Genomic DNA, 12,352 nt, shown 5'->3' with positions numbered 1-12,352 from the left:
TGTGTGTGTGTGTGTGTGTGTGTGTGTGTGTGTGTGTGTGTGTGTGTGTGTGTGTGTGTGTGTGTGTGGCATCAGTGGACACGGCCATCTACTCCCTCAGGATCAAGCACACCGACCCCCTCACCACTGTAAGATGTGTGTGTGTGTGTGTGTGTGTGTGTGTGTGTGTGTGTGTGTGGCATCAGTGGACACGGCCATCTACTCCCTCAGGATCAAGCACACCGACCCCCTCACCACTGTAAGATGTGTGTGTGTGTGTGTGTGTGTGTGTGTGTGTGTGTGTGTGTGTGTGTGTGGCATCAGTGGACACGGCCATCTACTCCCTCAGGATCAAGCACACCGACCCCCTCACCACTGTAAGATGTGTGTGTGTGTGTGTGTGTGTGTGTGTGTGTGTGTGTGTGTGTGTGTGTGTGTGTGTGTGTGTGTGTGTGTGTGTGTGTGTGTGTGTGTGTGTGTGTGTGTGTGGCATCAGTGGACACGGCCATCTACTCCCTCAGGATCAAGCACACCGACCCCCTCACCACTGTAAGATGTGTGTGTGTGTGTGTGTGTGTGTGTGTGTGTGTGTGTGTGTGTGTGTGTGTGTGTGTGGCATCAGTGGACACGGCCATCTACTCCCTCAGGATCAAGCACACCGACCCCCTCACCACTGTAAGATGTGTGTGTGTGTGTGTGTGTGTGTGTGTGTGTGTGTGTGTGTGTGTGTACTACAAACAGATGTCTAATAGTAGTGATTTTTACACATCACTCTGATCTGTGTGTATTTGCTCGTGTGTGTATGTGTGTGTGCGCTTGTGTGTGTGTGTGTGTGTGTGTGTGTGTGTGTGTGTGTGTGTGTGCGCGCTTGTGTGTCTGTGTGTCTGTGTGTGTGTGTGTATGTGCGTGGGCTTGTGTGTCTGTGTGCATGTGCTTGTGTGTGTGTGCGTGTGCGTGTGCGTGTGCGTGTGCGTGTGCGTGTGCTTGTGTGTGTGTGTGTGTGTGTGTGTGTGTGTGTGTGTGTATGTGTGTGTGTGTGTGTGTGTGTGTGTGTGTATGTGTGTGTGTGTGTGTGTGTGTGTGTGTGTGTGTGTGTGGCAGGTGTTGCGGCATGTGGAGAGGAAGGACATGGGCTGTGGTGGAGGGGGAGGGAAGGATGCTGCTGACGTGTTCCGCAGAGCCGGCCTACTCTTCATGACCAACGCCAACGCCAAGGCCATCACTGAAGGTACACACACACACACACACACACACACACACACACACACACACACACACACACCCTCATCTTCATGACCAACGCCAAGACCATCACTGAAGGTACACACACACACACACACACACGCACACCACTCATCTTCATGACCAACGCCAAGACCATCACTATAGGCACACACACACACACACACACACACGCACACACACACAGTCATACACATACACACACACACATACACATTCATACACACACACACACACACACACACACACACACACACACACACTCATACACGTACACACACCTTCTTATTCACATTCATGCACAAACAAACACTCACCCACACACAGATGTATAAATTATATGAATTTCCCCTTGGGGATCAATAAAGTATCTATCTATCTATCTATCTATCTATCTATCTATCTATCTATCTATCTATCTATCTATCTATCTATCTATCTATCTATCTATCTATCTATCTATCTACAAACATACTGTAGGTATTATTATTATGTGTGTACAGGTGACACATGCTCTGATGTTGTAAGGCCTAAGAGGGAATTGATTTACATGTGTCTCTGTGTGTGTGTGTGTGTGTGTGTGTGTGTGTCTCTGTGTGTGTGTGTGTGTGTGTGTGTGTGTGTGTACATATCTGTTTTCAGGTGACACATGCTCTGATGTTGTAAGGCCTAAGAGGGAATTGTTTTATGTGTGTGTGTGTGTGTGTGTGTGTGTGTGTGTGTGTGTGTGTGTGTGTGTGTGTGTGTGTGTGTACATATCTGTTTTCAGGTGACATATGCTCTGATGTTGTAAGGCCTAAGAGGGAATTGTTTTATGTGTGTGTGTGTGTGTGTGTGTGTGTGTGTGTGTGTGTGTGTGTGTGTGTGTGTGTGTGTGTGTGTGTACATATCTGTTTTCAGGTGACACATGCTCTGATGTTGTAAGGCCTAAGAGGGAATTGTTTTATGTGTGTGTGTGTGTGTGTGTGTGTGTGTGTGTGTGTGTGTGTACATATCTGTTTTCAGGTGACACATGCTCTGATGTTGTAAGGCCTAAGAGGGAATTGAAAAAGGAGCATTGTGACCAAATGAGTGAGTGTCAATTGAGTTCTATTATTGATTTATTATTGAGCATGTTTCATGATGATGATGATGATGATGATGATGATGCTGTTGTTGTTAATGATGATGCTGTTGTTGTTGATGTTGATGATGATGCTGTTGTTTTTGTTGATGTTGTTGTTGTTGTTGTTGATTGTGATCTTGTTGTTGTCCCGTCGTTGCCAGTCCAAAGGCTCCCTGCACTGATGCGCTACTGTGTGGAGGGCAGTAAGCAGCTGCCCACTCTAGAGTCCTGTGAGGCCAGAGTGAGCCGCATGGCGTTTGCACACCGTCCGCGCGCCAGGGAAGCCTTCCTGTGCTGCTGCAGAGTCACCCTGCAGATGATGACCCGTCCAGGAGCCGTCACTCTCGCCCGCTCAGGTCAGCGCGCTGTCCAACTACACACAATAAGCCAACTATACAATAAGCCAGCTATACACAATAAGCCAACTATACAATAAGCCAGCTATACACAATAAGCCAACTACACAATAAGCCAACTATACACAATAAGCCAACTATACACAATAAGCCAACTATACACAATAAGCCAACTACACAATAAGCCAACTATACACAATAAGCCAACTATTCACAACAAGCCAACTATACACAATAAGCCAACTATACACAATAAGCCAACTATACAATAAGCCAGCTATACACAATAAGCCAACTATACAATAAGCCAGCTATACACAATAAGCCAACTACGCAATAAGCCAACTATACACAATAAGCCAACTATACACAATAAGCCAACTATACACAATAAGCCAACTACACAATAAGCCAACTATACACAATAAGCCAACTATTCACAACAAGCCAACTATACACAATAAGCCAACTATACAATAAGCCAACTATACACAATAAGCCAATTATACAATAAGCCAACTATACACAATAAGCCAACTATACAATAAGCCAACTATACACAATAAGCGAGCTATACACAATAAGCCAACTATACAATAAGCCAACTATACACAATAAGCCAACTATACAATAAGCCAACTAGACACAATAAGCCAACACAATAAGCCAACTATACACAATAAGCCAACTATACACAATAAGCCAGCTATACACAATAAGCCAACTATACACAATAAGCCAGCTATACACAATAAGCCAGCTATACACAATAAGCCAGCTATACACAATAAGCCAACTATACACAATAAGCCAACTATACACAACAAGCCAACACAATAAGCCAACTATACACAATAAGCCAACACAATAAGCCAACTATACACAATAAGCCAACTATACACAATAAGCCAACTCACACAATAAGCCAACTATACACAACAAGCCAACACAATAAGCCAACTATACACAATAAGCCAACTATACACAATAAGCCAACACAATAAGCCAACTATACACAATAAGCCAACTATACACAATAAGCCAACACAATAAGCCAACTATACACAATAAGCCAACACAATAAGCCAACTATACACAATAAGCCAACTATACACAATAAGCCAACTATACACAATAAGCGAGCTATACACAATAAGCCAACTATACACAACAAGCCAACTATACACAATAAGCCAACTATGCACAATAAGCCAACTATACACAATAAGCCAACTATACACAACAAGGCAACTATACACAACAAGCCAACTATACACAATAAGCGAGCTATACACAATAAGCCAACTATACACAATAAGCCAACTACACAATAAGCCAACTATACACAATAAGCCAGCTATACACAATAAGCCAACTACACAATAAGCCAACTATACACAATAAGCCAACTATACACAATAAGCGAGCTATACACAATAAGCCAACTATACACAATAAGCCAGCTATACACAATAAGCCAGCTATACACAATAAGCCAACTATACACAGTAAGCCAACTATACACAATAAGCTCTACTTGTAGTAATACTGTAGTTTATTTAAACTATACACAATGGCCCTCATTTATTTATAACAGAGCGCAGAAATCATCTTATGACGGGGCTCACGTGTGATTCATCAAACTTTCGTATCACTCCAATTCCAGCGTAAGAATAAACGTGTGTTGATAAATGTGGCGGCTGGAAACAAGCATAATTTTAATATCACGCCCCTATATTATGCTCGTTTTAATTGCCTCGCCCTTACAATTTACGACATGAAGGTGCATTATATGTTCAAAAGAAATCATTAGTGATCTCGAGCCACAGTGACGTCCAGCTGAACCTTGTTAATTTTGACAGCAGAAGCTGTCATCAAGGAAGGCAGGAAACTAGAGCGATTTAAGCGCAACAGACTTTATTTTCGCAGAGAGAACGCATCATACTATAAATACATTCATTACAAAACCATACGACACAGAAATTTGCCCTTGGAAAATAATTCAAAATATATATATAAACTTTATTACAGGCTCAGGGCCCACATTGGACACATTACAATACACTCATCAACAATACAATAATAAATAAAAAAAAATAAAAAAAAAAAAAAATAAAAAAAATACACATACAATACAAATACACATACAATAAAATTATATAATTCATGAATGTTGCGTTTGCCAAAGAGAAAGTAATCATCTCCTATATGGCTATCCTAAGCCATGAAATGTGTCAATATAATATGCTACATTACAGCAAACAGGCTGCTCATGTACAGGAAAGGTGTTGTGTCTGAGAGAGTCCATCAAGTCAACTCTTCACTTTGTAATCCACCGGCGATTTATTGCTGAACGATGATATGGCGCCTGAAAAACTTGCGTACGCGAGTTCAGACTAGACGTGAGATTTGAGCGTATAGCACCGATCACGTTCACATTGATAAATGCCATACTTTGCGTGGAAACAAGCGTACGCCTGTTGTACGCCTGTTTTTGATCATACGCACGTTTCATAAATGAGGGCCAATATGTTCTATTTAAAGTAATAAATTATATTCAATTATACACAATATGTTCTCCTTATACTAATACTGCAGTTTTTTTTTTGTAATTGCCTCCACAGTTGTAAAGTGAAGTACGCGAAACACATAGATAACATCATATTTCTGTGTGCGTGTCTCCCTGTGTGTGTGTGTGTGTGTGTGCGTGCGTGCGTGCGTGCGTGCGTGCGCGTGCGTGTGTGCGTGTGTGTGTGTGTGTGTGTGCGTGTGTGTGCGTGCGTGCGTGTCTCCCTGTGTGTGTGTGTGTATGTGTGTGTGTGTGTGTGTGTGTGTGTGTGTGTGCGCGCGTGCGTGTCTCCCTGTGTGTGTGTGTGTGTGTGTGTGTGTGTGTGTGTGTGTGTGTGTGTGTATGTGTATGTGTATGTGTGTGCGCGGGCGCGCGTGTGCATGCGTGCGTGCTTGCGTGTCTCCCTGTGTGTGTGTGTGTGTGTGTGTTTTGCAGAGGTGGAAGCCCTGTTTGAAGATGTGCTGCCCATGCAGATCCGGAGCTATTTCCCTGAGAGCTGGCTTTGGGAGGAGCACCTGGTCCCAGAGGGGTAAAGACCCAAGACTCCTCCCCTTACTGACCAAGACTCCTCCCCTTACTGACCAAGACCCCTCCCTTACTGACCAAGACTCCTCCCCTTACTGACCAAGACCCCTCCCCTTACTGACCAAGACCCCTCCCCTTACTGACCAAGACCCCTCCCTTACTGACCAAGACCACGCCCCGCATATACCAAGACCCCTCCCCTTACTGACCAAGACCCCTCCCCTTACTGACCAAGACCACGCCCTTACTGACCAAGACCCCTCCCCTTACTGACCAAGACCCCTCCTCTTACTGACCAAGACCACGCCCCGTATATACCAAGACCTTCCCCTTATAGACCAAGACCCCTCCCCTCGCCGACCAAGCCCCTCCCCTTATATACCCCTTATTGCATTGATATCCCAAGACTCCTCCCCTTATTGTGTTGATATCCCAGGACTCCTCCCCTTATTGCATTGATATCCCAAGACTCCTCCCCTTATTGTATTGACACCCCACGACCCCTCCTCTTATTTACTGACATTGTGGCCGATATTGCAAAGCACTGAGTTCATTTTTCCAGACTGGAACAGGTCTTATCGGTCGACGTTGATGGCTCCTCCATTTTAGGTTTTATTTTGAACCTTTTTCTTGTCAAGAAATTACAGAGGCAATTGGATGAGAGTGAAATCTAGTGGACAAACGAATTAGCTGCTTATCAAATTAAAGGAGGACTACGGTATGAAAATTAAAGGAGGACTACAGTATGCAAACTAGAAAATGTAATTCCATGGAAGAAATTACCATTGCATGTAAATGCAAAAAGGTTGCTGTGTAAAACATTGTATTAGGCCTATAGTTAAAAAGACAACACAGGCTACGGTATGACACAGAAGAAAAGATAGCCTGAATAACAATAACCCAATTACAATTCCACTGAAATTACTTGGAAAAGGTAATTTATGAAAATGCATCAAAATTGTTGATCGTAGCCTATTTTGGAAAATAACTCTTCATTTGTTAAAATAAAAGACTGAAAAAGTTGCCAACTTCAAACGAGTTGCAAGCAATGACACTTGTTTAGTAGCCTACTGAAGTTCACCTACAGTGAAACGACTGGTAGGATAGCTTACACAGACTACATATCTACACTTTCATGCAGGTAAAAAGTTAACTAACTATATTGTGTGGCTGAATAACATCGGGAGCACTTAGACTCAGCGCCAGCTGCTTGTGCCCTGGATACACTGTAAATAATGTGATATAGCCCAGATGAGGTCATTTGGTTATCGTGATATAGTTGTGAAATGGTTATTGTGTTGTTGTGTTATACCTGAGATGAGGTTATTGTGTTGTTGTGATATAGTTGTGATGAAGTTATTGCTCTGTTTTGATTTACTTGTGATATGGTTATTGTGTTATTGTGATATAGTTGTGATGAGGTTATTGTGTTGTTGTGATATTTCATTGACGCTAGTCAGCTATTCTATCTGTGTGGCGAACTATTTATTTTGTTAGCGGAAGCCACGAATCGGTAGCCAAGTCATTGCTAAAGACACATTGTGTTACAGTACGTTTCTTTTCTCGTTTTGGCAAGTAACCTTATAATAAGCGGGATGTATAGAACGCAGGTCATTAGCGGGAAAATAAGTAGGCTACCTTCGGGGAAACACTGATATGTTCTGATGAGGTTGTGATAACGTTATGATGTCATGTGGATCTGTTTCGACCTCACTCTGACCGTCACTACGGTCTAAAAAGGAATGATCACCTTCGTTCTGCCTATCACCGAGACCATATGTCAAAATAGTCATGTCCATGACCTCCGGAAGCAGAACGACTTGCGTTAATAAATAGCAGAGAATGCTCCCGGATCAGTCTCCTATCCCTGAACGCCTCAGAATGGTCCGAGCGACAAGGATAGTGACGGTCATCCCTCGGTCTCACAGATCCATAGTTACATTCGTAACCTACGTTCTGATCCTCCTGCAGCTCCAGAGCTACAGTCCTCAGACGTACGCTCCCCGACTCCCTCACCACCTGGGAGATGAGAGCAGTGGGTCTGTCTAACGACGGTACGATCTTAACACATACATACACGCACACACGCACGCATGCACGCACGCACGCACGCACGCACGCACGCACGCACGCACGCACACGCACACATGTGCTGTATGTCACAATACTAACCACCTGGGAGATGAGAGCAGTGGGTCTGTCTAACGACGGTACGATCTTAACACATACACATACACACGCACGCACACACGCACGCACGCACGCACGCAAGCACACGCACACATGTGCTGTATGTCACAATACTAACCACCTGGGAGATGAGAGCAGTGGGTCTGTCTAACGACGGTACGATCTTAACACATACACATACACACGCACGCACACACGCAAGCGCGCACGCACGCACGCACACTGACACGCACGCACACGCGTGTTGTATGATACAACACTGATGAGCACATGTGCTGTATGTCACAATACTAACGAGCAGGTGTGCTGTATGACACAACACTAACGAGCACGCATGCTGTATGACACAACACTAACGAGCAGGTGTGCTGTATGACACAACACTAACGAGCAGGTGTGCTGTATGACAACACTAACGAGCACGCGTGCTGTATGACACAACACTAACGAGCAGGTGTGCTGTATGACAACACTAACGAGCAGGTGTGCTGTATGACACAACACTAACGAGCAGGTGTGCTGTATGACAACACTAACGAGCACGCGTGCTGTATGACACAACACTAACGAGCAGGTGTGCTGTATGACAACACTAACGAGCAGGTGTGCTGCATGACACAACACTAACGAGCAGGTATGCTGTATGACAACACTAACGAGCAGGTGTGCTGTATGACACAACACTAAGGAGCAGGTGTGCTGTATGACAACACTAACGAGCAGGTGTGCTGTATGACACAACACTAACGAGCAGGTGTGCTGTATGACACAACACTAACGAGCAGGTGTGCTGTATGACAACACTAACGAGCACGCGTGCTGTATGACACAACACTAACGAGCAGGTGTGCTGTATGACAACACTAACGAGCAGGTGTGCTGCATGACACAACACTAACGAGCAGGTGTGCTGTATGACACAACACTAACGAGCAGGTGTGCTGTATGATACAACACTAACGAGCAGGTGTGCTGCATGACACAACACTAACGAGCAGGTGTGCTGTATGACACAACACTAAGGAGCAGGTGTGCTGTATGATACAACACTAACGAGCAGGTGTGCTGTATGACAACACTAACGAGCAGGTGTGCTGTATGACACAACACTAACGAGCAGGTGTGCTGTATGACACAACACTAACGAGCAGGTGTGCTGTATGACACAACACTAACGAGCACGCATGCTGTATGACACAACACTAACGAGCAGGTGTGCTGTATGACATGACACTAACGAGCAGGTGTGCTGTTTGACAACACTAAGGAGCAGGTGTGTGTGTGGGTCCCCGCTGCAGGCATGTGTGTGTCAGAGCCGCTGCGTGTGTCGGTGAGCCAGGACGTGAGTGTGGAAGTGCCACTGCCCTACAGCATGGTGCGTGGGGAACAGGTCCAGCTCAAGGGCTCCATCTACAACCACAACCCTCAGGAGTCACGGGTATGTGTGTGTGCGTGTGTGTGTGTGAGTGTGTGTGCGTGAGTGTGAGTGTGTGTGTGCGCGGGGAGCAGGTCCAACTCAAGGGCTCCATCTACAACCACAACCACCAGGAGTCACGGGTAGTGTGTGTGTGTGTGTGTGTGTGTGTGTCCTGCAGTTCTCGCTGACTCTGGAGGCCTCAGAAGGGATCTGTGTGTTCCGAGGACAGAACTCCGAGGAGAAGAATAAGGGCGTTCTGGACAAACATTCCGTCCACTTCGTCCACTTCTACATCATGGCCCTGGAGCCCGGCACACACACCCTCAACTTCACACTCGTCACCCAGTGGGGCCGAGAGAAGCTGGTGAAGAGTCTACGAGTGACCGTACGACACACACTTTATCTCCTCCTCTAATGTCGCTCTCCCGACATCACACACACCCCATGTCCTTCTTTACCATCGCTCTCCCACATCACACACACCTCATCTCCTCCTCTAACATCCCTCTCCCCACATCACACACACCCCATGTCCCTCTCCCACATCACACACACCTCATCTCCTCCTCTAATGTCCCTCTCCCACATCACACACACCTCATGTCCTTCTTTACCATCGCTCTCCCACATCACACACACCTCATCTCCTCCTCTAACGTCCCTCTAGAGTTAGAGAACAAGATACATGAACATACATGCCCATCTCTCCTGCTCTCTGCACACAATGACATCGTCTGTTACAGTAGCGTAATTCACTGGGAGTGGGTCAGCTACCGGTTAGCTCTAGGCTTGCTAAAGGCTAGCAGGTGTTATGAGCTAGTATTAGGTTAGCTACTGAGCCGGTATTAGGTTAGCTACCCGTTAGCTCTAGGCTTGCTAAAGGCTAGCTGGTGTTATGAGCTAGTATTAGGTTAGCTACTGAGCCGGTATTAGGTTAGCTACCCGTTAGCTCTAGGCTTGCTAAAGGCTAGCTGGTGTTATGAGCCGGTATTAGGTCAGCTACCCGTTAGCTCTAGGCTTGCTAAAGGCTAGCTGGTGTTATGAGCCGGTATTAGGTCAGCTACCCGTTAGCTCTAGGTTTGCTAAAGGCTAGCTGGTGTGATGAGCCGGTATTAGGTGTTATGAGCTGGTATTAGGTCAGCTACCCGTTAGCTCTAGGCTTGCTAAAGGCTAGCTGGTGTTATGAGCTGGTATTAGGTCAGCTACCCGTTAGCTCTAGGCTTGCTAAAGGCTAGCTGATATTAAAAGCTGTTAGCTGCTATTATATATTTTGTTGTTCACACTCCATCTCCCGTGTTGTTTTTGTGAAACAGCCTGAAGGGATCCTGACGGAGGAGAACACGGGGGCCACCATCGACCCCCAGGGCATCTACGGTGAGACTGCAGAGAAGACCTCACAGAGAATCACAGAAACCTCACACAGAATCACACAAACCTCACATACGCTCACACAAAATCACACAAACCTCACACGAAATCACACTATCCTCACATACGCTCACACGAAATCACACAAACCTCACATGAAATCACACAAACCTCACATGAAATCACACAAACCTCACACACGCTCACACTAAATCACACAAACCCCACATGAAATCATACAAACCTCACACACGCTCACACTAAATCACACAAACCTCACATGAAATCACACAAACCTCACATACGCTCACACGAAATCACACAAACCTCACACGAAATCACACAAACCTCACATACGCTCACACGAAATCACACAAACCTCACACACGCTCACACTAAATCACACAAACCTCACATGAAATCACACAAGCCTCACATACGCTCTCACAAAATCACACACACACCTCTTATATGCTCACACAAAATTAATATGAAATCACACATATTTCTAATTAGCTCACACAAACATTGATGAAATCACTGCTTTTACATAAAACCACACAAGCGTCAGATGAAATCACATTAGCTACCCAAACCAAACTCCATCACGTACGCTGTCAGGTCTTTTGTGTAGCATGGAGCCTCGCTCTGTGGTGTCAGTACTATGGGGTCATCCCTATGGTCCCCGCTTTTCCCAAAAATGGTCCTATGTTCCCCTGTCACAATTTTTTGGTAAAGCGGGGAACATAGGACCCTTTCTAAAATTTAAGGAAAAAAGGGTCCTATGTTCCCCAGTCCCATACAAAGTGGGCACATATGACCCGGGGAACATTGGACCTGGGGAACATAGGTACGCTCCCAGTACTATTGCGTAGCATGGAGATTAAACTCCATCAGGTATGCTGTCAGTACTATTGCGTAGCATTGAGATTAAACTCCATCAGGTATGCTGTCGGTACTATTGTGTAGCATGGAGACTAAACTCCATCAGGTATGCTGTCAGTACTATTGTAGCATTGAGACTAAACTCCATCACGTATGCTGTCAGTACTATTGTGTAGCATGGAGACTAAACTCCATCAGGCATGCTGTCAGTAGTATTGTAGCATGGAGACTAAACGCCATCACGTATGCTGTCAGTACTATTGTGTAGCATGGAGACTCGCTCTGTGGTCTTATGTTCTTATCCTCGCATGTGTCAAATCCAAGTCTCATTTGTCTCTCTGTTTGATTGTTTGTTTGATTGTTTGTTTGTGTTTTTGTTTGTTTTCTGCATAACATTTAATTCAGTCCAGTACACCAGAGTTGACAGGTAAAAAGCAGTGGTGACATCTTTTTGGATTTCGTTCCCCCAGGAAGTTCATCTTTTTGGATTTCTTTCCCACAGGAAGTTCCAAAAGAAAAGTGGAGCTGAGGAACTCCCTTCCTCCAAAGGTGGTGCCAAACTCCCCCGTGGAGCGCCGCCTCACCGTCACCGGTAATAAACGCCATGTTTTAAACCTTTAACAGGAACAGAAGCTTAAGAAACGCCATGTTTTAAACCTTTAACAGGAACAAAAGCTTAATAAACGCCATGTTTTAAACCTTTAACAGGAACAGAA

The 12,352-nt window shown here is 45.1% G+C and overlaps 1 protein-coding gene across 4 annotated transcripts in view; it reads left to right on the top strand.

Annotated features, from left to right (window-relative positions):
* c5 (complement component 5) overlaps window positions 1-12,352 on the top strand; it is a 52,014-nt gene that overhangs the window by 15,859 nt on the left and 23,803 nt on the right. For 3 of the 4 annotated variants that reach the window (XM_062542266.1, XM_062542268.1, XM_062542269.1), the window contains 10 exons: window positions 1,081-1,207; window positions 2,227-2,292; window positions 2,488-2,682; window positions 5,687-5,780; window positions 7,748-7,830; window positions 9,265-9,356; window positions 9,476-9,523; window positions 9,562-9,768; window positions 10,697-10,757; window positions 12,139-12,228. In XM_062542266.1, coding sequence (XP_062398250.1) covers window positions 1,081-1,207; window positions 2,227-2,292; window positions 2,488-2,682; window positions 5,687-5,780; window positions 7,748-7,830; window positions 9,265-9,356; window positions 9,476-9,523; window positions 9,562-9,768; window positions 10,697-10,757; window positions 12,139-12,228 — 1,063 coding nt within the window. Of the gene's footprint in view, window positions 1-1,080; window positions 1,208-2,226; window positions 2,293-2,487; window positions 2,683-5,686; window positions 5,781-7,747; window positions 7,831-9,264; window positions 9,405-9,475; window positions 9,524-9,561; window positions 9,769-10,696; window positions 10,758-12,138; window positions 12,229-12,352 lie in introns of all 4 variants that reach the window. The other variant, XM_062542267.1, reaches the window with a different exon arrangement.

Source organism: Sardina pilchardus, chromosome 8, assembly GCF_963854185.1.
Source record: "Sardina pilchardus chromosome 8, fSarPil1.1, whole genome shotgun sequence".
NCBI lineage: Eukaryota > Metazoa > Chordata > Actinopteri > Clupeiformes > Clupeidae > Sardina > Sardina pilchardus.
This window is presented reverse-complemented; position numbering and strand designations above follow the sequence as displayed.